The sequence below is a fragment of the Mesoplodon densirostris genome, chromosome 14 (assembly GCF_025265405.1).
Source record: "Mesoplodon densirostris isolate mMesDen1 chromosome 14, mMesDen1 primary haplotype, whole genome shotgun sequence".
NCBI classification, from domain to species: Eukaryota; Metazoa; Chordata; class Mammalia; order Artiodactyla; family Ziphiidae; genus Mesoplodon; species Mesoplodon densirostris.
This window is the reverse complement of record NC_082674.1, coordinates 63088938-63116765: the sequence shown is the minus strand read 5'-3', so window position 1 is coordinate 63116765 and position 27828 is coordinate 63088938. Positions and strand designations below refer to the sequence as shown.

Genomic DNA, 27828 nt, shown 5'->3' with positions numbered 1-27828 from the left:
CATACTCCCCTAGGCAATCTACAAATTCAGTGCAATGCCTACCAAAATACCAGTGGCATTTTTCACAAAACAAGAAAAAATAAATCTAAAATTTGTATGGAAACACAAAATACCCCAAATAGCTTAAACAGTGTTGAGAAAGAAGAACAAAGCTGGAGGTATTACTATCCTTGACTTCAAACTATACCATAAAGCTACAGATGTCAAAACAGTATGGTATTGGCACAAAAACAGACATATAGAACAATGGAACAGAATAAAGACCCCAGAAACTTACACGGTCAACTAATCTATGACCAAAGGGGCAAAAATAAGCAATAGGGAAAGGTTTCCCCTTCAATAAATGGTATTGGGGAATCTGGACAGCTACATGCAAAAGAAGCAACCTGGACTACCTTCTCACACCATATGCAAAAATAAACTCAAAATGAATTAAAGACTTAAATGGAAGACCTGAAACCATAGAACTCCTAAAAGAAAATATTGGCAGTACACCCTGAGATCACTCTTAGCAATATTTTTTTGAATACATCTCCTTAGGCAAGGGAAACCAAAGCAAAAATAAACAAATGGACTACATCAAACTAAACAGCTACTGCACAGCAAACGGAACTATCAATGAAACAAGATGGCAGCCTACTGAATGGAAGAAGATATTTGCAAATGATATATCTGACAAGGGATTAATAGCTAAAATAGACAAAAAATTCATACAACTCAATCAAAAAAAAACAAACAACCCAATTAAAAAATGGTCAGAGGATCTGAATAGACATTTTTGTAAAAAAGACATACAGATGGCTAACAGATATACAAAAAGATGCTCAACATGACTATCATCAGAGAAATGCAAATAAAAACCTCAATGAGATATCACCTCACACTTGTTAGAATGGTTATTATCAAAAAGAGAGCAAGTAAGTGTTGGTATGGATGTGAAGAAAAGGGAACACTCATGCACTGTTGGTGGGAATGTAAACTGGTGCAGCCACTATGGAAAACAGTACAGAGGTTCCTCACAAAATTAAAAATAGCATTACCACATGATCCATCAATTAACTTATGGGTATTTTTCCAAAGAAAACAAAAACACTAATTCAAAAAGATATGTGCACCCCTATATCCAGTGCATCATTACTTACAATAGTCAAGATATGGAAGTAACCTAAGTGTCTACCAAGAGATGAATGGATAAAGGTATATATATAGAGACACACACACACACATATATACACACACACCCCATATGGTTAATAGACCATGATATACACATATCATGGTCTATTAACCATAAAAAGGAATGAAATCTTGCCATTTGCAACAACATGGATGGACCTAGAGGGTATTATGGTAAATGAAATAAATCAGACAAAGAGAGACAAATACTGTATGATTTCACTTACACGTGGAGTCTAAAAACAAAACAAATGGATAAACATAACAAAACAGAAGTATTCTCATAGATACAGAGAACAAACAGGTGATTGCCAGAGGAGAGGGGGATGGGAGGGAAGAGTGAGATAGGTGAAGAAGACTAAGATAAACAAAAAAAAATGAGTCATGGGGATGAAATGTACAACATGGGGGAATATAGTCAATACTAGTGTAAAAACTTTGTATCGTGACAGATGGTAACTAGACTTATCTTGGTGATCATTTTGTAATGTTAGAAATATCAAATCACTAAGCTGTGAAGCTGAAACCAACATAGTCAATTATACTTGTACTTCAACTTTTGAAAAGGTAATTTAATATATCCACTTGTACATTTCATTCTGAGGAAAATGAATAGCAAATAGCTTAATAGTCAGAAAAGACAACTTGACTTTTGTTATGTGTTCACAGAAGAATATTTAGAAAAATTACCAGCAGAGTCAAAAAATCTGCTATACAACATTAACTATAAAACCTAGGGTTTCCCTGGTGGCGCAGTGGTTGAGAGTCCACCTGCCGATGCAGGGGACACGGGTTCGTGCCCTGGTCCAGGAAGATCCCACATGCCGCGGAGCGGCTGGGCCCGTGAGCCATGGCCGCTGAGCCTGCGCGTCCAGAGCCTGTGCTCCGCAACGGGAGAGGCCACAACAGTGAGAGGCCCGCATACCGCAAAACAAAAAAAGCCTATAGTTAATGCTGTATTCTGCGTTTAAGAGTTTGTTAAGAGTGTAGATCCCATGTTATTTTGCCATAATAAAAAATTCCGGAAGGAAGGAAGGAAGGAAGGAAGGAAGGAAGGAAGGAAAGAAGGAAGGAAGGAAGGCAAATCACTGGGGGAAACATGTGCTTTTAAAAAAGGGTGCTAGAACAACTACTTATGCATTTTATTATCTGTTAATTTTGTTTTTCACAAGCATATATACAAAACTAAAATCCATCTAATTTATACTTTCAAAAAACTTTTCCAAAATTGATAAGTCAAATAATTATGTTATATCACTGACAATTTTCTAAGAAACTGTATGAATCATGCCATTAAGTGTACATATCTGATAGCTATATCAATTTTTATGGAATTAATAACAGCTGCCAATTATTGAGCAATACCACACACCCTAATAAGCATTTTATAGGCATTATCTCATGTAAGCCATAGCAAAATCCTGTAAGATAGGTATCATTATACCCCATTATTGTTCATAATAGCAGACCAAATGTCCCAGGCACAAGAGAATGGATAAACTATGATATATTCATACACTGAAATACTTACAGCAATAAAAAGGAATAAATTAAAACTATGTATATCTATCTAGAAGAACCTCAGAAGCCAAAGACTGTGTGAAAATTGCAATTCTCAGAAGAATATATAACATCTTAATATATAACATCTTTATTCCATCTGTTATATAGTTCAAAACCATACTGAGCAGCAAGAAAACCAATACATGTCAGGATAGGAAGTAAGAGTGATATAACTGGGGAAGAGAACACACAGTAATTCAGTGATATTTGGTAACATTCTACTTCTCAAGCTGGATGGCCAATAAACAGGAATTATTTCTAATTTTCTTTATACACACTTTATATATATTCTTTTCTATGCATGAAATAGTTTATAGATGGAAAATGAGTACTATTAAAAAGAAAGACATTCAAATACCGTATGCTAACACATATATATGGAATTTAAGAAAAAAAAATGTCATGAAGAACCTAGGGGTAAAACAGGAATAAAGACACAGACCTACTGAGAATGGACTTGAGGATATGGGGAGGGGGAAGGGTAAGCTGTGACAAAGCGAAAGAGAGGCATGGACATATATACACTACCAAACGTAAGGTAGATAGATAGTGGGAAGCAGCCGCATAGCACAGGGAGATCAGCTCGGTGCTTTGTGACCTCCTGGAGGGGTGGGATAGGGATGGTGGGAGGGAGGGAGACGCAAGAGGGAAGGGATGTGGGAACAGATGTATATGTATGACTGATTCACTTTGTTATAAAGCAGAAACTAATAAAAAAAAAAAAGAAAGTCATTTATACATAAGCTGTTATAGCTGTGTGTTCTTAAGCAGAGAATATACATCTGAAAATAGCTGGACTGCATCTGCATCTCAAGATACCACCCTCAAGAAAAAATAAAAGTGATAAGAATACATTGATAAAACAAGCAAATCCATTCTTATTTTTCTAAGACAAAAGTTTTTAATAGATTTAGAATTAATCAAAACCTATAGAACCTAATCCTAAATCTTAGCTTTTGAAGACTTAAAGACTCCTAACACTTCAGCCAAAGACTATCAGTGACTCAGCTGGAGTCATCAATGCCCAGGTAAGAGATCCAAATTTCACCCCCTTTCTGTCACATTTTCTCTCTTAATTTCTAGATTTCTTTTATACCTTGGGCAAGTCAGTTGTTCTCCCATGACCAAACAACTGTGCTTTGATCTCTTCAACTTTTCTCCTGTCATCTTCATTTAATTCTGAAATGGAGTAGCCATACTCATGAGCCATATTAAACTTCAGATTCCAGGCTGGAGAGAAAAGCATAAAAACATTCAAGATCATACAATGCAAAAGTATCAGTGACTGTAAGAGCACAGAAGATCATCAATATATGCAATTTAATGCCCTACCACAGTGCTTACTAAACAGTGTGTACTCTCAATTTTATGACAAACTATTAGAAGTTCTTGAGAGACATAATTTCACTGAAAAGTCAGATTTTTTAAAAACATTCTACAGACATTTCTCCAAAGAGACCACTTTAAATATGGTATTCAGCCATTTTATCTTTATCTTCCTTCCAATCAAAAGAGTCCCTATGTCTCCCCAATTAGCTCCTGCTACAGTCACTGCCACTTCCATGATAGTTAATATTGTAAAAGAATAAATAAAACTTGAAGTTTTTGGAGAATCAAAATATGCATAAGTGATAGAAGGAATGGTATAGGAAGTTAATCTCAAGAGAAGATTTCCAAGTAGGCCTGAACTGCTTATAAGTTGCCTTCCAAAACATATTTATTCGCCATGTTATCTTAAAGACCTTTTTCTTTTTTTTAATGGAATTCTACAATTAGAGATTAATGGAATTTAACTCTAACCCAAGTTCTAGTGTGAAATACCTTGATTTGGTTTTTTCTGATGTCTATCTAAGATCTGCTTTAAGGACTTTATTAGAAAAGTGGATAGAAAGTATATGTAGTTTGATGATACAGAGTGACTTAGAGAAGCACAAATTGAAGTTTTTTACTGCCTCCAAAATAAGGACAGTGCAATGAAAAAGATCAGGAAAACATCCAAGCTTTAGGAGTTTGGAAACCCAAGTTTTATCTCCCCTTTTCTTCAGACATCAGAACTTACTTTTCCTTAAGACCTTAAACTAGCACTATTACTACTGTGACTTCATTATTGGTTAAATGAGTTTATTCTGGGTTGCCAGTAGAAAATATAATCATCTAACAGTTCTACAAGAAAATTAATTTAGAGCTCCAACACTTAACTTTAAGCAAATTATTAAACTATAATGTTTATGAGTTTGACCTGCCTTTATAACAAATTATCTTTTCCTACCTCGTGCCCGTACCCGAGATTCCTCCTCCTCCGCATTTCTGAGTATTTGTTTAGCATGGTTCAACGAGGATTCACATTTCAGAAGGTTTTTCACATATGCAGCCAGTGAATCTACACTGCTACCACCACCATTGTCACTCTCTAACACACCCTCTTCCTCTCTGCTATCTGTCATGCTTGTCTTGGGTGAAGAATATGGAAAGAAGTTTAGAAGCACATCAGAAACTGACTCCAAGGAATTACTGTCCCGTGAGCAGGAACTTGCATCACTACTTGAATCACTTTTAATGACAGTCATCATAGGAATAACAATCTTATTCTCAATGGTTCTACTATACCCTTCAGGGTCAGATCTCATTACAGATCTGGCTGCTTTATATTGCCTAAGGGTTTCGTCTAATGCCACTCTGGCTTTGCTTTCTGCTTCCTGTAAAGGACTTCTAACTGTAGTTGAACTAATAAACTCCCAATTTTCAATGCCTCTCTGGCATTTCAGATTCGTCTGTGTGCTAATATCCTTCTGTATGCACTTGTTGCTTGGGCTTTCTTCTGTGAATGGCTGTCTCTGAGACAAATCACCATTAGATGCATCAGTTGTGGGGGGTTCTTTGAAGCAAACCACCTTCTTAGATTGTATAAATGAAATATCACTAACATCTCCGAAAGGGACAAGGGGAACAGGAAAATTGCATCGTCTCAGTGCTATATTTTCTGCTTCCATTAAAAGTGTCTGAATCTCTTTAAGAGTTTTGGAACTGTTTTCCGTATCCTGGATTTCCTTAGAGCCAACATCTTCAAAACCTGAAGATTCTGGCTTATTTCTTACAACTCTACCATCAGCCTGAGAATTTAAAGGCATATTGTTTGAGATAACACTGGTGTTAGAAGAATCCAAATTATCTATCAGCCTTTGGACATGGTCTGAAACAAGTTTGTGCTTCTCACTATGTGAATAAGTACTAGGGGGAACTGTTGATAACCCAGTAATCTGACCAGCTTGCCCAAGATTACTTGAGAACTTCAGGTTATTTTCAGTTAGATGTCTTTCTGGCGAATCCTGTTGGTAGAAAAGAATTGCTTTCTCTCTATGTGAAAAGGAACTAGGAGGAACTGCTGGTAACACAGTTTTTTGGTCAGCTGGTCCAGGAACTGTTGAAACCTTCAGTGAATCTTCAGTGAGATGTTTGTCTGGCAATTCCTCTGGGTAGAAAATATTAGATTTCTCTCTGTGTGAATAGGAACTAGAAAGAGGTATTTGTATCCAAGAATTCACATCAGTTGGTTCAGGAACAGGTGAAATCTTCAGAATATCTCCACTTTGATGTCTATCTGGCAACTGCTGTTGAAAGAAAATACTGGGCTTTACTCTCTGAGAATAAGAATTAGGAAAACCTGTCAGTAATGGAGTCTTCTGGTCATCTGGTCCGATCACAGTTGAAGTCTTAGGCTTTTCTCTATGTGAGTAGGAACTAAGGGGAGCTGACAGTAACTCAGCCTTCTGGTCATCCGGTAAAATCCCGAGTTTCTCTTTATGTGAGTAAGAACTAGAAGGCCCTTTTGTTATCTCAGCGCTCTGGTCAGCTGGTCCAGGAAGAGCAAAAACTTTTAAAGTTTCTTCAGTAAGATCTGGCAACTCCTGCTGGTAAAAAACATCGGCCTTCTCTCTATATGAGTAGGAACTAGAGGGGACTGTTTGTATGCCAATCTTCTGGTCAGCTGGTTCAGGAACAGCTGAAACTTTCAAAGTTTCTTCAGTAATATCTGGCAACTCCTTCTGGTAAGAAAAGATGGGGCTCTCTCTATGTGAATAGGAAGTAGGGGGCACAATATGCATACCAGTGGTCTGGTCTGCTTGTCCAGGAAGCTCTAAACATTTTAAAGCATCTTCATTAGGATCTGGCAACTCTTGCTGGTAAGAAATGATGGGCTTCTCTCCATATGAGGAAGAAGTAGAGATTACTGCTGGTATCCCAATCTTCTGGTCAGCTGGTCCAGGAACCTCTAAAACTTTTAAAGCCACTTGAGTAAGATCTGGAAACTCTTGCTGGTAAGAAATGATGGGCTTCTCTCTATATAAATAGGAACTAGATGGTACTGCAGGTATCCCAGTCTTCTGGTCAGCTGGTCTGGGAGCAGTTGAAACATTCAGAGCCTCTTCAGTAAGATATCTATCTGGTAAGGCCTGCTGGTAGAAAATAATGGGCTTCTCTTTACGTAAGTAGGAAGCAGAGGTTACTATAGGTATCCCAGTCTTCTGGTCACCTGTTCCAGTAACACCTGAAACTTTCCGAGCCTCTCCAGTTAGATGACTATCTGGCAACTCCTGTTGGTAGAAAACACTGGATTTCTCTCTATGTGAGTAGGAACCAGAAGGTTCTGATGTCCCAGTCTTCTGATCAGCTAGTCCAGAAATAGCTGAATCTTTCAGAGCCTCTTCAGATAGATGACTGCCGGGCAAGGCTTGTGGGTAGAAAATACTGGTCTTCTCTCTATGTGAGTAAGAAGTAGAAGTTACTCTAGGAATCCCAGTTTTCTGCTCAGGGGGTCCAGGAGCAGGTGAAACTTTCTGAGCTTGTTCAGTTAGATGACTGTCTGGCAACTCTTTCTGGTATAAAATACCGGGCTTCTCTCTATGTGAGTAAGAAGTAGAGGGTATGGTAGGAATCCCAGTCTTCTGCTCAGCCAATCCAGGAGCAGCTGAAACTTGCTGAACCTGTTGAATTAGATGACTATCTGGTAACTCTTGTTGGTACAAAATACTGGGCTTCTCTCTATGTGAATAGGAAGTAGAGGGTACTGTCGATATCCCAGTCTTCTGCTCAGCCATTCCAGGAGCAGCTGAAACTTGCTGAGCCTGTTCAGTTAGATAACTGCCTGGCAACTCTTGTTGGTAGAAAATAAGAGGGTCCTCTCTATGAGAATAGGAAGTAGAGGGTATGGTAGGAATCCCAGTCTTCTGCTCAGCCAATCCAGGAGCAGCTGAAATTTTCTGAGCCTGTTCAGTTAGATGACTGTCTGGCAACTCCTGCTGACACAAAATACTGAGCTTCTCTCTATGTGAGTAAGAAGTAGAAGTTACTATAGGAATCCCAGTCTTCTGTTCAGGGGGTCCAGAAGCAGCTGAAACTTTCAGAGCCTGTTCAATTAGATGACTTTCTGGCAATGTCTGTTGATAGAAAATACGAGGCTTCTCTCCATGTGAGTAAGAGGCAGAGGATGCAGTAGGCAACCCAGTCTTTTCATCAACTGGTCTAGGAGAAGGTGAAACTTTCAGAGCCTCTTCTGGTAGATGACTGCCTGGCAAGGCCTGTTGGTAGAAAATGCCAGGCTCCTCTCCAACTGAGTAGGAACTAGCCGGTTCTGTTGGTTTTCCAGTCTTTAGATCAGCTAGTCCAAGAAGAACTGAAACATTCAGACCCTCTTCAGTTTGATGACTGTCTGGCAATGCCTGTGGGTAGAAAATACTGTGCTTCTCTCCAGGTGAGTAGGAACTTGGAGGGACTGCAGATATACTTGTCTTCTGGTCACCAAGTCCAGGAACAGCTGCAACTTTTAGAGCCTCTTCAGTTAGATGACCGTCTGGCAAGCCCTGTGGGTAGAAAATATTTGGCTTCCCTCTTTGTGAGTAGGAACTAGAGGGCACTGTTGCTATCTCAGTCTTCTGGTCAGCTAGCCCAGGAACAGCTGAAACTTTTAGAGCCTCTTCAGTTAGACGACTGTCTGCTAATGTCTGTTGGTTGAGAGTATCAGTATGTTGACCAATATTCTTCACTTGAGGAGACCTTCCAGCCAACTGAGGAAAGTCCTCAGGGGACAAGGATAAATGAGATACAGTGTCTGAATCTTCAGGAGTGGTAGTGATGCCTGGTTTCAAGGTGGATTGAGGAATTTCAGCTCTGTCTCCTTTGGACGTATCCCCTAAAGAAAAAGAGATTTGTTAATATTGTTGATATTATATATATATATATTTTTGAATTAAAAAGATTCCTTTTATGCACTAAAAGAAATAAAGCAAACTTTCCTTCCTTTGGCCTTTATGCTTCCAGAAAGGATTCCTAAAGAAATATTCATCAGAAGAAATAAAGATTTATATATAAAGATATTAATTACAAAGTGATTTATAAGAGCAGACTAATGTGGAAATAATTAAGTACTCAACAAGAGAGTAATGTTTTTAAATAGCAGTATATATATTTTATGGAATATTATGTGGATCTTAAAATTTAGATTTTAAATTCCAATGTGATGGAAGTTCAATGTGATGGAAAATCCTATCTAGTAAGGGATTTGATTTCCCCCTAAGCTAATAAGTTAGCCTGTTATTGTGTCATGTATGTTTTCAGAAGACATAAAACTCCTCAATCAGAGACAAAATACTTTACTCCAAGGCATAGCAAAGGATCATCACTTATTTTCATGAAATCCCCTTTCCCCTAAGTCATATGAGGGCAAAGCAATATAGCCCAGATGGATGCTATGCATGCAGTGGATTTAACTGACTCTCCTAATAAATACACCCTGAATAAAATATGTATTTTTAATTAAGTGAAACTGTAAAGACTCTAAAGGTTACACTAAGGAGTTTGAAATTAATTCTACATGGCATGGGGAGCTGTTGACAGATTTGATCAGAACTGTAATGCAGAAATACAGATTCTCTTGAATCTGGGTGGAAGGGAATGCAAAAGCGTCGTAAGCAGTACTATCTAAAAGAACTTTCTGCAACATTGGAAACGTTCTATATTTGTACTATCTAATACTAAATGAAAGTAGCTCTAAATAGCAGTGAAAAGTAAATGACTGCAATCAAAATTACAAGATTTGACATTCATTTGCTGATTCAAAAAAATGAATGTTTAGTATGTACTAGTCACTGTTCTAGATATAGAAAACAGAGCAATAAACAAACAGACAAAACTTACATTCTAATTCTCCCTCACAGAGCTTACATTCTAATAGGAGGAAACAAATTACTAAAACATATGCTATGTCAGATAGTGATAAGATGATTAATATATACAGCAAGTACTGTCTCTACTTTACATTAAGTTTCAAAGATGATGATATAACAGTGCTTCTCTTTGTGGAGATCTCATTAACTTGCAGATTCCGACTGAGTGAGTAGGTCTGGGGTGGGATCTGAAATTCTGCATTTCTAACAAGCTCCCTGATAATGCCCAATACTACTCATCCTCAGACTATATTTTGAGTAGCAAAAATATATAATTTTTCTAGAGTTGTATGTTGAGTAAGTGACAAAAACAGGCACTTTAACCTTTTAATCCTAACTCCAAATTCTGAACTCTTTTCACTACAACTAACTGCCATTCTAAATCCACTAATAAGCTTCAAAAAAGTAGCTGAATGTATGATGAAACAGCTTGAATAATGACTGTAAAGTAAAGAAGTACCAAGTACTAACTCTTCAAAAAAACTAAACGACAAGGAACAATGTAACCTGCATAGTAACTTGAGAAGGAAAATGGGATATAGAAATTTTTGTGAGAAAATAAACAGCTCAGAAAATTAATAAATCAACAAAGACTGACAAACTGAACAACCAACAGGTCAAAGAAGAAATCAAAAAGGAAATAAAAAATACCTGGAGACAAATGAAAATGGAAATACAACATACTAAAACTTACGGGATACAGCAAAAAGTTCAAAGAGAGAAGTTTATAGTGATAAATGCCCACATAAAGAAACAACAAAAATGTAAAATAAACAACCTAACTTTACACCTCAAAGAACCAGAAAGAGAAGAACAAAGCCCCAAGTTAGTAAGGAAGGAAATAACAAAGATCGGACTTGAAATAAATGAAATAGAGACTAAAAATACAATGTAAAAGATCAATGAAACTAAGAGCTGGTTCTTTAAAAAAGATAAACTAACACTCCTTTAGCTAGACAGAGGAAGAAAAAGGACTCAAATAAATAAACTGCGAAATGAAAAAGGAGACTTCCAAATAATAGCACAGAAATAACAAGGGTAAGGGACTGCTATGAACAATTTTAGGCCAACAAATTTGACAACCTAGAAGAAATGGATAAATTCCTAGAAAAGTACAATCTACCAAGTCTCAATCATGAAGAAATTGGAAATCTGAACAGCCTAGTAAGGAGATTGAATCAGCACTCAAAGTGTTCCAAAAGGGACTTCTCTGGTGGAACAGTGGTTAAGAATCCACCTGGCAATGCAGGGCACACAGGTTCAAGCCCTGGTCCGGGAGGATCCCATGTGCCACAGAGCAACTAAGCCCATGCAACACAACTACTGAGCCCAGGTGCCACAACTACTGAAGCCCATGTGCCTAGAGCCCGTGCTCCACAACAAGAGAAGCCACCACATTGAGAAGCCCATGCACCACAACGAAGAGTAGCCCCCACTTGCCACAACTAGAGAAAGCCTGCGTGCAGCAACAAAGACCCATCATAGTCAAAAATAAATAAACAAATAAATAAATAAAACGGAGCAATGGGATATTAAAAAAATGTCACAACAAACAAAAGTCCAGGACCAGATAATTTCACTGTTTTATTCTATGAAACATTCAGAGAATAAAAACCAATCTTTATCAAACTTTTCTAAAATATACAAGAGGAGAGAACACTTCCAAACTCATTTTACGAAGCCAGCATTACCCTGATACCAAAACCAGACAAGGACATTACACAAAAAGAAAATTACAGGCCAGTATACCTGATGAATTTAGATGTAAAAATCCTCAACAAAGTATTAGCAAACCAAATTCAACAATACATGAAAGGGGTGATATGCCATGACCAAGTGGGAATTACTCTAGGGATGCAAGGATGGTTCAGCATCCACAAGTCAATCAATGAGATACACTTTGTTAACAACATGAAGAATAAAAATTATGATCATCTGAATATATGTAATATATTGGGATTGATATATACATACACTGGTATGTATAAAATGAATAACTAATAAGAACCTGCTGTATAAAAAAATAAATTCAAAAAAAAAAGAAGCTTCCTATGAAGGGTAATAGGTCAGGAAGCAGAACTTGTTTCTATCTCTACATCAGTCCTTATCTTCCTGAGTGACTATGTCTGAATTACTTGTATAGCCTTCAGTTTCCTCATTTACCTTACATAGACTTGGAATTTATAACCTCATAACACTGTATAAATCTCTCAAATTTGAGTGGCTCCCTTGGCCTAACAACTGATTCATTTTTGTCCCATTAAACAAACTAGTGTTTTGGGAAAAAAATGACCAAATGCATCCAAGGCCATGTTGGGTAAGTAACTGACCTGGACTCAGAAACCTCGGTTTTTGGTAATCATTCCTTTATGGCCTTAGGAATTTTGCTTGGTCTCTGTGAACTTAGATTTTCTCATCTGTAATAGGAAAGTATATGAAAACCAAGACCCCTATCCACTACTCTTATTTTTTTCCTACGACAAACTGTATCATTTTATAATGTAGAATTTCCTCAGCTTAAAGTACATTTCTAGTGTAAAAAAATAAATGATTTTCTTTAAAAAAAAAAAAAAAAGCATTTGACAAGATTCACTACCCCCTTATGATAAAAACTATCAACAAAGGGATACAGAAGGAATGTACCTCAACATAATAAAGGCCATATACAACAAACCCACAGTCAACATCATACTCAGTGACTCAATGGTGAAAAGCTAAAAGCTTTCCCTCTTAAGATCAGGAGCAAGACAAGGATGCCCACTCTCATCACTTTTACTCAACATAGTACTGGAAGTCCTAGTTGTAGCAATTAGGCAAGAAATAGAAATAAAAGATATCCAAGTCAGAAAGGAAGAAGTAAAATTGTCTCTCTTTGCAGATAACATGATGCTATATATAGAAAATCCTAAAGACTTCAACAAAAAACGATTTCAGTAAAGTTGCAGGATACAAAATCTCTATACAAAAAACAGCTGCATTTCTATGCACTAATAATGAATGATCAGAAAAAGAAATTAAGGAAACAATCCCATTTACAACTGCATCAAAAAGAATAAAATACCTAGGAATAAATTTAACCAAGGAGGTGAAAGAGCTATACACTGAAAATTATAAGACACAGTTGAAAGAAATGGAAGACCCAAAGAAATGGAAAGATAGTCTGTACTTATGGACTGGAAGAATTAACATTGTTAAAATGTCCGTATTACCTAAAGTAATCTATAGATTCAGTGGAATCTCTATAAAAATACTAATGGCATTTTTCACTGAAATAGAAGAAGCAATGCTAAAACTTATATGAAAGCACAAAAGACCCAAATGCTCAAAGCAATCCTCAGAAAAAGGAACAAAGCTGGAGGTATCACACTCCCTAATTTCAAATTTTACTACAAGTCTATAGTAATCAAAACAGCATGGTATTGGCAGAAAAATAGATATAAAGATCAATGCAATAAAATTGAGAGCCAAGAAATAAACCCACACACATATGAACAATTAATTTATGACAATGGAGCAAAAAACATATCATGGAGAAAAAACAATCTCCTCCATTAGTGGTGTTGGGAAACCACCACCGCACAGGAAAAGTACCTGCAAAGGAATGAAACTAGACCACCATCTTACACCATACACAAAAGGTAACTCAACATGGACTAAAGACTTGAATGTAAGACCTGAAACTATAAAACTCCTCGAGAAAATATACGCAGTACACTCTTTGACATTGGACTTAGCAGTATCTTTCCTGATATGTCTCCTCAGGCAATGGAAACAAAAGCAACTACATCAAACTAAAGCTTCTGCACAGCAAAGGAAACCATCAACAAAATGAAAAGATCACCTACCAAATAGGAGAAGCTACTTGCAAATCATATATCCAATACGGGGTTAATATCCAAAATATGTAAAGAACCTATACAACTCAACAACAACAACAACAACAACAAAACAACCTGATTAAAAATGGGCAAAGAACCTGAATAGACATTTTTCCAAAGAAGACATATAGACAGCCAACAGACACAGGAAAAGATGTTAAACATCATTAGTTATTAGGGAAATACAAATCAAAATCATATGAAACTATCACCTCACACCTGTTAAAATGGCTATTAATAAAAAGACAAGAAATAAAAAGTACTGGCGAGGATGTGGAAAAAAAGGGACTCCTGTGCACTGTTGGTGGGAATGTAAATTGGTGTAGCCACTATGGAAAACAGTATGGAGGTTCTTCAAAAAATTAAGAATAGGGACTTCCCTGGTGGTCCAGTGGTTAAGAATCTGCCTTCCAATGCAGGAGAAGTGGGTTTGATCCCTGGGCAGGGAACTAAGATGCCACATGCCTCAAGGCAACTAAGCCCATGTGCTGCAACTACTGAGCCCACATGCCACAACTAGAGAGTCCATGTGCTGCAACCACAGAGCCCACACGCCACAACTAGAGAGAAGCCCATACACCGCAATGAAGAACCTGCATGCCGCAGTGAAAGATCCCGTGTGCCGCAACTAAGACCCGACACAGCAAGAAGAAAGAAAGAAAGGGGGGGAAGGGAGGGAGGGAGAGAGAGGGAGAGAGGGAGAGAGAGAGAGAGAAAGAAAGAGAGAAGGAAGGAAGGAAAGAGAGAGAGAGAAAGAAAGAAAGAAAGAAAAAGAAAGAAAGAAAGAAAGAAAAAGAAAGAAAGGTCAAGGAGAAATACATAGAGACCCCTTCAAGGGTATGGACTAATGAATATTAAAAAAAAAAGGATAGAACTACCATATGATCCGGTTATTCCACTTCTGTGTATTTATCTGAAGAATATGAAAACACTAATTATAAAAGAAAAAATACTAATTATAACACCCTTGATTGCAGCATTATTTACAATAGACAAGGTATGGAAACAACCTAAGTGCTCATCGACAGATGAATGGAGAAATAAGATGTGGTACATACAGTTGACACTTGAACACTGTGAGTTTGAACTTTGCAGGTCCACTTACACGTGGATATTTTTCAACAGTAAACACTAGAGTACGACACAGTCTGTGGTTGATTGAATCCACAGTTATATGCAGACTACCCCCACGTTGTACAAGGGGTCAACTGTACACACAATGAAATACTACTCAGCCATTAAAAAAAAGATGAAATCTTGCCATTTGCAACAACACAGATGGACCCTGAGGGTATTATGATAAGTGAAATAAGTCAGAAAGAGAGGACAACACTGCATGATTTCACTCATATAAATAAAATAATAAATAATAAATACCCAAACAAACAAACCAAACTAAAAAAAAAAAACACAGATACAGAGAAGAGAGTAGTGGTTACCAGAGGGGAAGGAGGGTGGGAGGTGGCTGAAATGGGTAAAGGGGGTCAACTGTATGGTGACAGAGGGAAACTACACTTTTGGTGATGAACATGCTGTAGTGCATACAGATGTCGAAACATAATGTTGTACATGTGAAACATATTTAAAAATGAAAAATAAACAGATTAAAGAACAAACACTTGTTGTTCCAAATTATTTTCTAATTTTTCAAAGTTTTTACATGTTTTGATCATTACAAATTAATAGTGACATCTAGTACCTAGAAGGGAACAAATAAGATAACAACCAAGGAGTTAAGATATACAGCCCAGATCCTTGAAAGATGTGTTACACAAAATAATGAGTCCTTACTTAAGAAGACCTCAGCAGGAAGGAAAAGATTAGTAAAGGAAACTAAAAGAACTACTGCAAGTTAAGCTTGTGGTGTTCACGAAGAAATTTCTGGCAGTTCCATATAAGCTTAAGGACATACACTTCAAACTGTCAGAAACAATGTTGATCATAAATCCAGTATCATTTTTGAAATATGTTTGCATACGTAAGGAATACATGATGATGGATGGCATAGTTGTAGAGTACTACTCTCTCAGCCCTTGAAACAGGAATAAATATGCTGACTGTGAGTGTTACAATATTACTATATATCTATTGAATTCTTCAAAGTCCATTTTTAGGGGAAGGGTTGAAGAGAAAAGTCTGGACATGAGGAAGAAGAGAACTGCCCAGAAAAAGACTATAATATTCCAAAAGTTTATATTGATGCCTTTTAGAGACAGACTAACAACCTGGTTAGGATTTGCTGAAGAATTCTTTACCCATTGGAGCCGAATGCTTATTAACATAGAGGGTTTCTTTGGGAGAGAAAGAGAGCATAGTTTTATTTCTCAAAGTATAATCTGAAATCCTCTATGACCTCATTTAATAAGAACAACAAGCAAGTACTTTATTTCTCACAGACAAAATGAGATGCAATTCCAGTTTTGTTTTACATACAACTAAGGGCTTTTTATTAGTAATCATTCCAAGTGAATTATTATGGATTATTAATACTAGCACACAAAAATAAATTAGCATATTTCTGGATTTCAAGACCTCCAATTCAGTCACCACTAACAGGTCTGGCTGTCCTGAAAAGAATCTATTTTGTCTGCACAGCAAGTACACTGAAATTCCTGCAGTTTTAAAAAGGATACTGGTAATATTTTAAGTTGGTCTTTGTTTTCATTGCTGTTATTCTTGCTCTCTAATTATGAACTACTACTGTAACTTTGCTGTTTTTACAATTTCCTAATTAGTAATTACTGATAACTAGATAAGTATAATTTTTTGTGGGTTATTTGGTTAATTCTTGAGTAAATTGATAGATGTTTGCATCAACATTAACCTAAGTCTTCTCAAAACTAGACTATAATACATGTATATATTATAGTTCAAATAGAAATTCTTGATACCATTATTGACAAAGCAGATGTAAATATAACCCTTCCAAAGTGCCTATAGGGACTTCCCTGGTAGTCCAATGGTTGAGAATCCGCCTTCCAATGCAGGGGATATGGGTTCAATCCCTGGTCGAGGAACTAAGATCCCACATGCCATGGGGCAACTAAGCCCACATACCACAACTACTGAGCCTGTGCACCACAACTAGTGAGCCCACACGCTCTGGAGCCCGAGCGCCACAACTACAGAGCCCATGCGTCGCAATGAACAGCCTGCATGCCGCAGCAAAAGATCCTGTGTGCCACAACAAAAGATCCTGCATGCCGCAGCTAAGACTTGACACAGACGTACATACATACATACATACATACATACATATTTTTTTTAAAAAATAAAGTGCCTATATAGTGTGATACTTTATGGATGTTGTCTTCTTGACAAATGTATGTCATCTGAATAACTTGCAACACAATATCAAGTTAAATGTAAGAAAACTGCTGAGTTTATAGGGCACTGTTTTGTAACATGAAAATCACATATAGAAGCTCATTAAATAACCTCACTTTTTTGTTGCTATCACTAAGTTCTTTTTCTATGTGAAAGTGGTATTTGGTAAGGTAAGTGGGCTATAGACTCCTCTGCATTCCTAAAAGGGCAGCAGTTCCTAAAAGCTAAAGAACTACTGGTCTTGTGTAAAGTTCATGAACCTTGCACTCAGACACAGGTTCAAATCCAAAGTTTACTATTTCCTAATAGAATAACCAGAAAGTCAGTTCCCTCATGATACCACCCTCATAGGGTTGTGAAGGTTAAATGGGATAAGTATGTAATATACCTGGCAAATAGTAAGTGCACCCTTACAGAAGGGAGGGCAGGCGGAAGATGGTATTTTGGGTCTTGCTTCCAGACCCTTCATCTTTCAGAGAATTCTCCCAATATCCTGCCCCAAACCAAAGTCACATCTCCGAGAGAGATACCAAACAAATAACGTGAAGTAGGCTAAACCAAAGACGTGACTTTAATTGTAAATTACGGCAAGAAAACTAATGGATAATTAAACCAATTAAGTTTGTCGTCAGGGATCACAAACCCTAATAACAGCCAAACAACATAAAAAAAAGGCATATATGCATACAAGTCATAGAGATGGCCCCATATTGAGATCAATAAAAGCTTTTAATACAAGAAACAAATCCACAAGCCTTCATAATAACAACTGAAATAAAGTTGTTTATATGATTTTTATTTTCATTTGACCCACTTTCTTGAGAACTGATCTCCCCAAAAAGGACAAAGCCTACCTCCTTATTTCACCCATCTCTTACTGAAGTCTACCCAGACATCTAATTCATTTAATATTCAATAATTCACTAAGTCCTTCAATATGTACTATTTACTAAGCACCTCTCATGGCCAGAAGTAAATAAAATATTAACAAAGCCCCAGCTCTACCCTCAAAGAGATTAAAGTCTAGTGGGAAACAGAAATAAGTAAACAAGCAATTACTATACTATGTGTTCAGAGCAGTGATGAGTGTGAGTGTTTATAGAATACCATGAGAACACATATACAAGGAGTACTGACTCTTTCTCAAGGACGCATTGTGAATGGTGGAAACCAGGAAATATTTCCTAGAAGACATCTAAGCTGAGAATGAAAGGATGAAGAGTTGGGCAAAGATGGGGCACAAGGAGTAGAGGAAGAAAGTCATCCAAACAGAGAAAACAGCATCTGTAAGATCAAGGAGTCTAGAGGACCTAGCATAATGAATGAATAGCAGTAGTTCAATATGATCAAAGAGGCAAGCGTGAGGCTGAAGAGGTGAGCAGGGACCTCCTATGACATATTAAGGAGTTTGGAATTTATCCTGAAGGTAACAATGGAAAGCAGGGGTTTCAAACTAGAAGTGATATTATCAAGTGTGTCATGAAAAAAGACTATTCTGGCTTAATACAAAGAATGGATAGGAAGGCAGAAAAGATGACGAGTTTCCTATTACTAATGCAATAATCCAAAAAGGCGAAAATAGTAGTTTGAGAGTCATAATCAAAAAGACTGTGTAGGGCCTCCCTGGTGGCGCAGTGGTTGGGAGTCCGCCTGCCGATGCAGGGGATACGGGTTCGTGCCCAGGTCTGGGAGGATCCCATATGCCGCGGAGCGGCTGGGCCCGTGAGCCATGGCCGCTGAGCCTGCGCGTCCGGAGCCTGTGCTCCACAACGGGAGAGGCCACAACAGTGAGAGGCCTGTGTACCGCAAAAAAAAAAGAGTATGTTGAAAAGATGACGATCACTTCCTTGGAGTTCTGGGGCTATAGTGCCATGGGACATATAAATGAAGATTTTCTATAGGTAGTTAGCCACAAACATCTAGAGTATGAGACATATCTGGATAGAGTGCTACATTTGGAAGTCATCAGCCACAGAAAGTAAATGAAGCACTGGGAGCAGATATCACCTCAGAAGAACTTAAGATCCATTATTGCACAAAGCATTGTTTCCTACCATGTTCCTGCCTGCTGCTATAAACAAGCTGAGGACAGCCAGTACTGTTCCACTGACTGATACTCTTGAGTTAGGAAACAACCATCAAGATTTTTCCATGCCTTTATTATGTGCCAATATTTGTGTTAGGCATTGAACAGAAATAAAATGTGGTGCCCTTTATACATGAGAATTTTAATAAACTGTAGGTGTGCTATTTATGGTGAGGTTACATAGGTATTTAACATTCAAAAAAAAAAAAGGAAGAACAGTATGGAATGAAGTAATCAAAAATCCTCTTAGAAAAAGTGAGGCTTGAGCTAGGCCTTAAATTATAAGTAGAATGTAGAGATGTGAAGAAAGGAACTGGCATTCCAGGGAAGGGAAAATGTATAAGTAAAATACCAGGGTAAGGAATGAACATGACTTTAGAGGTAGAAAAGTAAACAAAAATAACAACAATAAAAGTTTGCCTGGAATGACCAAAATGTACAAACTTAAAGCTGGACAAGTAGAAATCAGAAGGTCTTAATCAGCCAGAAGAGTTTAGATTTGATAGAGAAGAAAGAAATACATTATCACTGATGTTTAAGAAGAATAAAAGAGTTGTGTTTAGGGAAGATAAAAGGTAGAATAATGTAGTGATTAAGAATGCAGGCTCTGGAGGATATTGCCTGGGTTCACAACTGGCACTCCACCTATTTACCAGCTATGGGGCAAGTAATTTAACCTCTCTAAACTTCATTTTGCTCAGTTATCAAATAGGATAATAGTAGTACCTAACATCATAAGTTAGGTATAGATATAAAATAATATGATCTATGGAAATGCTTAACAAAGTAAGCAAGGAATGAATGTTAGCTATTATTTTTAGTCCATGATGGGGCAGATTTTAGAAAACCTAGGGAAAGTTCATGGCATAGGTGTCCCTACCGTCTGTGGCTAGAGATCCCTGAACTTATTCAATAATGCCTGAGAAAGATCTTTACTTCACTTCTTACCACCGTGACTCCCTCATTTGATGATTTCTACCACCAGCCCAAAGACAATAATGCCTCCAAGGTTTTCACATATTCAAAATTCCAGTTGTCTTGTAGTCCCCAGACAAAAAGAGTATAAACTCACCTTTCTCTGCTCCTCCCTGTAAACAATTCAACAGAAAATCATAAAAAGACTCTGAAAGGTTGGAAAGTGGAAGGCCAAATGGCTAGGGACCACACTTGAGGAACAACACAACACTGAGTTCCCTGGATTTTCTTTTTAGTTCTCATACATCATGAATGGACCCAGGAGAGGCTAGTATCCTGGAACCTGCACCAAGATGGGGAAGGAGGAAGAGAAGGCCTGGATGGAATCTCTTAACCCTCTGGCCAGCAACTGATTCCAAATCTCCTGATTTCCAACCCAGTGACAGAAGGCAACCCAGGTATGTGCTTTCCTCCCCAACTGTACTGGCAGAGACTTAGAGAGAAGCCCATCAGCACTAAGAGGCCCAGAGAGTTGGCCCAGGAAAAGTCTGTATCCTAGAAGCCCAGAATTCCTACATCCCCCACCTAAATGCACCAGGAGGCCTAGAAAAGCACTTTTTGCCCCCACTGATGGCAGGAGCAAGAATCAAGTGGGAGATCCACTGGCATCAGGTGCCCAGGGAGCAAGCCCAGGAAAGCATCCTCCACCCTATGGGCCAATATCTCCCACTTTCCACTCAACAGCAGTAGGCCTAAGGAAGAGCATTCCACCCACATGAGCAGCACCAGCAGAGATCAAGCATGAGCCTCAGCAGCACCACTGAGCAAAGTAGACTATAATGCAAGTCTACTTTGTTCAGTAAAAACTCTGAAAACTAAATAGTCTCTGAAACCACAGCCCATACAAGTAGGCCATGACCTATATGTTACATATAAATAAGACAAGTGAATGCTAAAACAGAGATTAAATAGGATCCAGTCTCTTACTGTAACATTCAAAATGTATAAAACACAATTAAAAGTCATTCACAATATAAAGAACCAGGAACATCACAGCTTGAATGAGAAAGATAATCAGATGATTCCAACATCAAGGTGAAACAGATGATGGAATTATCTGACAAGGATTTAAAAGCAACCATCTTATATGCTTGAGCAAGCAATTAAGAATCTCTTGAAGAAAATGAAATAAGATAAAAATCTCAGCAAAGAAACGTAGTTATAAAAAAGAACAAACGGAAATTGAAAACAATACAGTAACAAATAAAAACCTCATTTGAGAGGATCAATGACAGAATGGAAATGACAGAAGATAGAATAAGTGAACTTGAGGACGTATCAATACAATTAATAACTCTGAACAACAGAAAGAAAATCAATTTTTAAAAGATAGGGGCTCTTGGGCTGTAACAAAAGCTCTAACATTCATATCAACAGAATGCCATAAGCAGAGGAGAAGGGGGTGGGGGTGGGGAGGGATGCGCTAAAAAAAATTATTCACAGAAATAATGGGAAACTTCCCAAATTTGGTGAGACATATATCTACAGGTTCAAGAATCTAACTGAATCCCAAATACGAAACTCAAAGATATCCACACCAACACAATTAAATTTCAGAAAATATAGGAGAACACCAATTTGAATGATAGTAGATTTCACATCTGAAAACATGGAAGCCAGTAGGAAGTGTTGTGCCATTTTGCAAATACTGAAAGAAAAAAAACCACAAACCATTAATTCTATGTCTGGCTCAATTATCCTTCAAGAATGAATGAGGAATAAAGACATTTTCAGGTAAAGAAAACAAATCTGTCACTAATAGACTCACCCACATAGAGGGGCTGAGAAATTCTCCAATCGAAAGAAAATAGCAGGAAAAAACCTCAAAGTTCATGAAGACCAAAAAAAACAAAAACAAAAACCACAACAGAATGGATAAAAATAGAGGAAATATAACAGACTTTCAGTCTCTTTATGAGTTTCTTAAATCGCATTTGATGACTGAAGCAAATAGTCTAACACTATTTGCTGTGGTACTCAATATATGTAAACGAAATATTAAAACAATTATTATTTTTTTTTTTTTTCTTTTTGTGGTATGCGGGCCTCTCACTGTTGTGGCCTCTCCCGTTGCGGAGCACAGGCTCCGGACGCGCAGGCTCAGCGGCCATGGCTCACGGGCCCAGCCGCTCCGCGGCATATGGGATCCTCCCAGACCGGGGCACGAACCCGTATCCCCTGCATCGGCAGGCGGACTCTCAACCACTGCGCCACCAGGGAGGCCCAACAATTATTATTTTTAAAGTGGGAAGGGTAAAGGGAACTAATTCTACTTCACTCTCAGAGGTGAAAGTTGATACCAGTAAACAGTTATAAATTATGTATGTATATTGTAACACCTAAAGCAACCTCTAAAGAAACAATACAGTGCAATATACTCAAAATACTATACATAGATCAAAATGTTCCTGTAACCCACAGTAAGTCAAGAAAAGAGAAACAGAGGAACAAAGAGAAAACAAATACAATGGTGGACTTTAAGCCCAGTATATCAATAATGGTTTTAATGCACACAGTCTAGCACACCAACTAAAATACAGACATTAACACAGTGCTTAAAAAAAACACAACTATACGCCCATTGTGTTTGAAGAAAATCCCTTCAAACACAATGACATAAGAAGGTTGAAGTAAAAAGACAGAAAAAGAAATACTGTACAATTTTTTAAAAGCAGTAATGGCTATAATAGCAGATAAAATAATCTCCAGAATAAAAATAATTACTCAAAACAAAGAGCATTACCACATAATGATAAAAGGATAAATCCACCAAGAAGATATAGCAATCTTACACGTGTATGCAACCAAATCCAGTGTGATGTGACAAAGGCAATAAGAAATGGGAATAAAAACTGAAAGAGTAAAAGCTAAATCTGATTAATAAATTAAACAAAATATCTGTTCCTTTTCTGTATTCTCTATTGGCTCCCCTTTCTCCTACTATATTCTATATAGTTTTATCCTTGGAATTTTGCTGTTCTCTCTGGCTCCCCCAGAGAGCTTAACTATTCTTACAGCATAATTTAATCATCGGTTGTTGAAGTCTTTCAAATTTATCTTTCTCATTTCCCATTTTTTCAACTGTTTCAGATGTCAAGGCAGCTGAATCTAATTTCAAGCTTTTCACTGAACTACTATCACTCAGGAGCTCAGGGTCTTACTGGGAGGAATGAGACATAACCAAATGGTACAACTGGGTGCATCAATAGAAATAATGCATAAGGTAAAGAGGCTGAACAGAGAGGATGTATTGGAACAGAGGATGCAAAAGAAGAGCACAAAGAGTGCCCTACCTCTACCTAGTTTCCCACTTTTAGAGATTTACCCCAGAAATGGCAGGCTGAGAATACTGGGCTGCGGCCCCACCCGACCTTGCTCGTAGGATGGAGGTTCCACTCCAGAAGAGGCAATCGAAGAAGACCAGAGAATACCATCCACACCCAACACCATTCTTATATAAAGAAGGGACGTGTTACTCCAATATAAGTGGGTCACTATTCCAACTCCCAGAGCAATGTCACAAAGCTTTTTCCCAGGAGAGGCAAGCCATAAGAACAGAGAGCTCCACACATCCCCATAAGCAGACTGACTTCATTTGGAATAGAACACGGAGAAGTTCAGGCCTAAGAACGCCAGCAAAAACAATGCTGATCACAGTGGTAAGCAATTAAGAGGAAGCTGCTAGCTACATGATACGAAAAAGCCATACAGTAGACAAGCTAGAAGTTTAAAAGAAAGGCTCAAAGACTGACCTAAAAGACTACCTCTAAGAAAGGGCATTACCCTTTCTTAGAGGTACAGTTACAGTAACTGAATCAGACCACGGAGCAATTTATGCCTCAAGACATTGTTGAAAACAATACAGCAATCAGCTTAGCTGTGGCTAACAGCTGATACCAATATTGCAAGACAAACAAGAAGATTAACAAGGAGATGAAAGAGACAGTAAAACAGAACTGAGTTAAAGCCATAGTCATAGGAGGAGGGAATGGATGGAGACCAGTCAGGGAGGCTGTACATATACCAAAGACTCTGCTTTTGGGACTTCCCTGGTGGTGCAGTGGTTAAGATTCCATGCTCCCAATGCAGGGGGCCTGGGTTCAATTCCTGGTCAGGGAGCTAGATCCCACATGCATGCCACAACTAAGGAGCCCGTCTGCCACGACTGACAGGGCACAACCAAATAAATAAATAAAATATTTTTTAATAAAATAAAATAATCAAATGCAAATCCAATTAAAAAAAAAAAGACTCTGCTTTCCAGTGAGGAAATTCAGAAGGTGCATACTGCAGGGGAAACAGACTTCACTTCCAAACTAGTCACTAAATAACCAGACAAGCAAAACAATAACAAATATTCTCAGCCCAGAGTGGGAATCAGTATCCAGAGCTGCAACAATATATTATCTAAAATGTCCAGTTTATAACAAAAAGTTGTGACACACACAAAGAAAAAGAAAACTGACCCATTCACAGGAAAAAAAACAAGCAAGCAATAGAAACTGCCTTTAAAGAGACCCAACATTTTGGATTTAGCCAGCAAAGACTTCAAGTCAGTTATTATAAATATGTTCAAAGAAGAAAAGGAAATCATGCTTTAAAAATTAAAAGAAGCTTCAATGAAATCCCTATCAAACAACCAATGGCATTTTTCACAGAACTAGAACAAAAAAATTTCACAACTTGTATGGAAACACAAAAGGCCCTGAATAGCCAAAGCAATCTTGAGAAAGAAAACCAGAGCTGGAGGAATCAGGCTCCTGGACTTCAGACTATACTACAAAGCTACAGTAATCAAGACAGTATGGTACTGGCACAAAAACAGAAATAAAGATCAATGGAACAGGATAGAAAGCCCAGAGATAAACCCACACACATATGGTCACCTTATCTTTGATAAATGAGGAAAGAATATACAGTGGAGAAAAGACAGACTCTTCAATAAGTGGTGCTGGGAAAACTGGACAGCTACATGGAAAAGAATGAAATTAGAACACTCCCTAACACCATACACAAAAATAAACTCAAAATGGATTAAAGACCTAAATGTAAGGCCAGACACTATCAAACTCTTAGAGGAAAACACATGCAGAACACTCTATGACATAAATCACAGCAAGATCCTTTTTGACCAACTTCCTAGAGAAATAGAAATAAAAACAAAAATAAACAAATGGGACCTAATGGAACTAAAAAGCTTTTGCACAGCAAAGGAAACCATAAACAAGACAAACAGACAACTCTCAAAATGGGAGAAAATATTTGCAAATGAAGCAGCAGACAAAGGATTCATCTCCAAAATATACAAGCAGCTCATGCAGCTCAATATCAAAAACACAAACAAACCAATCCAAAGATGGGCAGAAGACCTAAATAGACATTTCTCCAAAGAAGATATACAGATTGCCAATAAACACATGAAAGGATGCTCAACATCACTAATCAATCATTAGAGAAATGCAAATCAAAACCACAATGAGGTATGACCTCACACTGGTCAGAATGGCCATCATCAAAAAATCTACAAACAATAAATGCTGGAGAGGGTGTGGAGAACTGCACTGCTGGTGGGAATGCAAATTGATACAGCCACTATGGAGAACAGTATGGAGGTTCCTTAAAAAACTAAAAACAGAACTACCATACGACCCAGCAATCCCACTACTGGGCATATACCCTGAGAAAGCCATAATTCAAAAAGTCATGTACCACAGTGTTCATTGCAGCCCTATTTACAATAGCCAGGACATGGAAGCAACCTAAATGTCCATCAACAGATGAATGGATAAAGAAGATGTGGCACATATATACAATGGAATACTACTGAGCCATAAAAAGAAATGAAATTTTTTTTAATTTATTTATTTTTATTTTTGGCTGTGTTGGGTCTTCGTTTCTGTGCAAGGGCTTTCTCTACTTGTGGCAAGCGGGGGCCACTCTTCATCGCGGTGCGCGGGCCTCTCACTGTCGCGGCCTCTCTTGTTGCAGAGCACAGGCTCCAGACACGCAGGCTCAGTAGTTGTGGCTCACGGGCCCAGCTGCTCCACAGCACGTGGGATCTTCCCAGACCAGGGCTCGAACCCGTGTCCCCTGCATTAGCAGGCAGATTCTCAACCAGTGCGCCACCAGGGAAGCCCGAAATTGAGTTATTTATAGTGAGGTGGATGGACCTATAGACTGTTCATACAGAGTGAAGTAAGTCAGAAAGAGAAAAACAAATACTGTATGCTAACAAATATATATATGGAATCTAAAAAAAAATTGGTTCTAAAGAACCTTGGGGCAGGACAGGAATAAAGATGCAGACATAGAGAATGGACTTGAGGACATGGGGACAGGGAAGGGTAAGCTGGGACGAAGTGAGAGAGTGGCATGGACATATATACACTGCCAAATGTAAAACAGATAGCTAGTGGGAAGCAGTCGCATAGCACAGGGAGATCAGCTCGGTGTTCTGTGTCCACCTAGAGGGGTGGGATAGGGAGGGTGGGAGGGAGAGGCAAGAGGGAGGAGATATGTGGATATATGTACACATATAGCTGATTCACTTTGTTATACAGCAGAAACTAACACTGCATTGTAAAGCAATTATACTCCAATAAAGATGTTAAGGAAACATTAAAAAATAAAATTAAGAGAAGGTAATGGCAATGTCTCATCAAATAGAAAATAAGCTAATAGAACTTACAAGAGAAGCAAATGGAAATTCTGGGGTTGAAAAGTACAACTAAAATGAAAAATTTCCTAGAAGCTCAACAGTAAATAGGGACAGACAGAAGAATCGGTGAATATGATGATAACAGAGACTATGCAAGCTGAAGGACAGCAAAAAGAAGAATAAATAAAAATGAACAAAGGCTCAGAGAGCTATTTGACAAGAGTAAGTGTACTGACATATGTATAATGGGGGATATCTGAGACAGAAAAGAGCAGAAAAAAAATAATGGCCGAAAACTTCCCAAATTTGATGAAAAACATTATTCTACACATCTGAGAATCCCAATGAACTCAATGATAAACAGAGAGATCCATACCAACACATCATAATCAAAATCAAAATGCTGAAAGACGAAGAGAATATCCTGAAAGCAGCAAGAAAAAAACAAATCACATACAATGGAACACTAATAAGAATAGTTGATTTCTCATCAGAAACAATAAAGGCAGAATACAGTGGAAAGACATATTCAAAGTGCCGGGAAAAAAAAACTGTCAACCAAGTATTCAAAACCCAACAAAACTATCTTTCGAAAAGATAAAATAAAAACATTCCCAGATATACAAAAACTGAGAGAATTTGTTGGTGGCAGGCCCATCTTACAAAACATACTAAAGGAAGTTCTTCAGGCTGAAAGCAAGTGACACCAAACAGTAATTCGAATTTACAGAACAAAACAAATAGTGCTAGTAAAGATGATTATATTAGGTAATTACAAAAAGACAGGACACTTGCATATTTTCCTTTCTTCTAACAGATTTTAAAAGCCAGCTTACATAAAACAACACATATATAATTGTATTATTGGGGCTATAACATACAGAAATGTAACATATTCAACAATAACAACAAAAGGAAGTACATGGGAGCAAACTTAGAGTACAG

General features: G+C 37.8%; 1 protein-coding gene across 8 annotated transcripts in view; it reads right to left on the bottom strand.

Moving 5' to 3' along the window:
- Positions 1-27828, bottom strand: part of ALMS1 (ALMS1 centrosome and basal body associated protein) — a 245357-nt gene that overhangs the window by 165722 nt on the left and 51807 nt on the right. For all 8 annotated transcript variants that reach the window (XM_060117005.1, XM_060117009.1, XM_060117006.1 and 5 more), the window contains 2 exons: positions 5009-8926; positions 3836-3969 (listed from right to left, as the gene is read on the bottom strand). In XM_060117005.1, the coding sequence (XP_059972988.1) occupies positions 3836-3969; positions 5009-8926 (4052 nt within the window). The remainder of the gene's footprint in view (positions 1-3835; positions 3970-5008; positions 8927-27828) is intronic.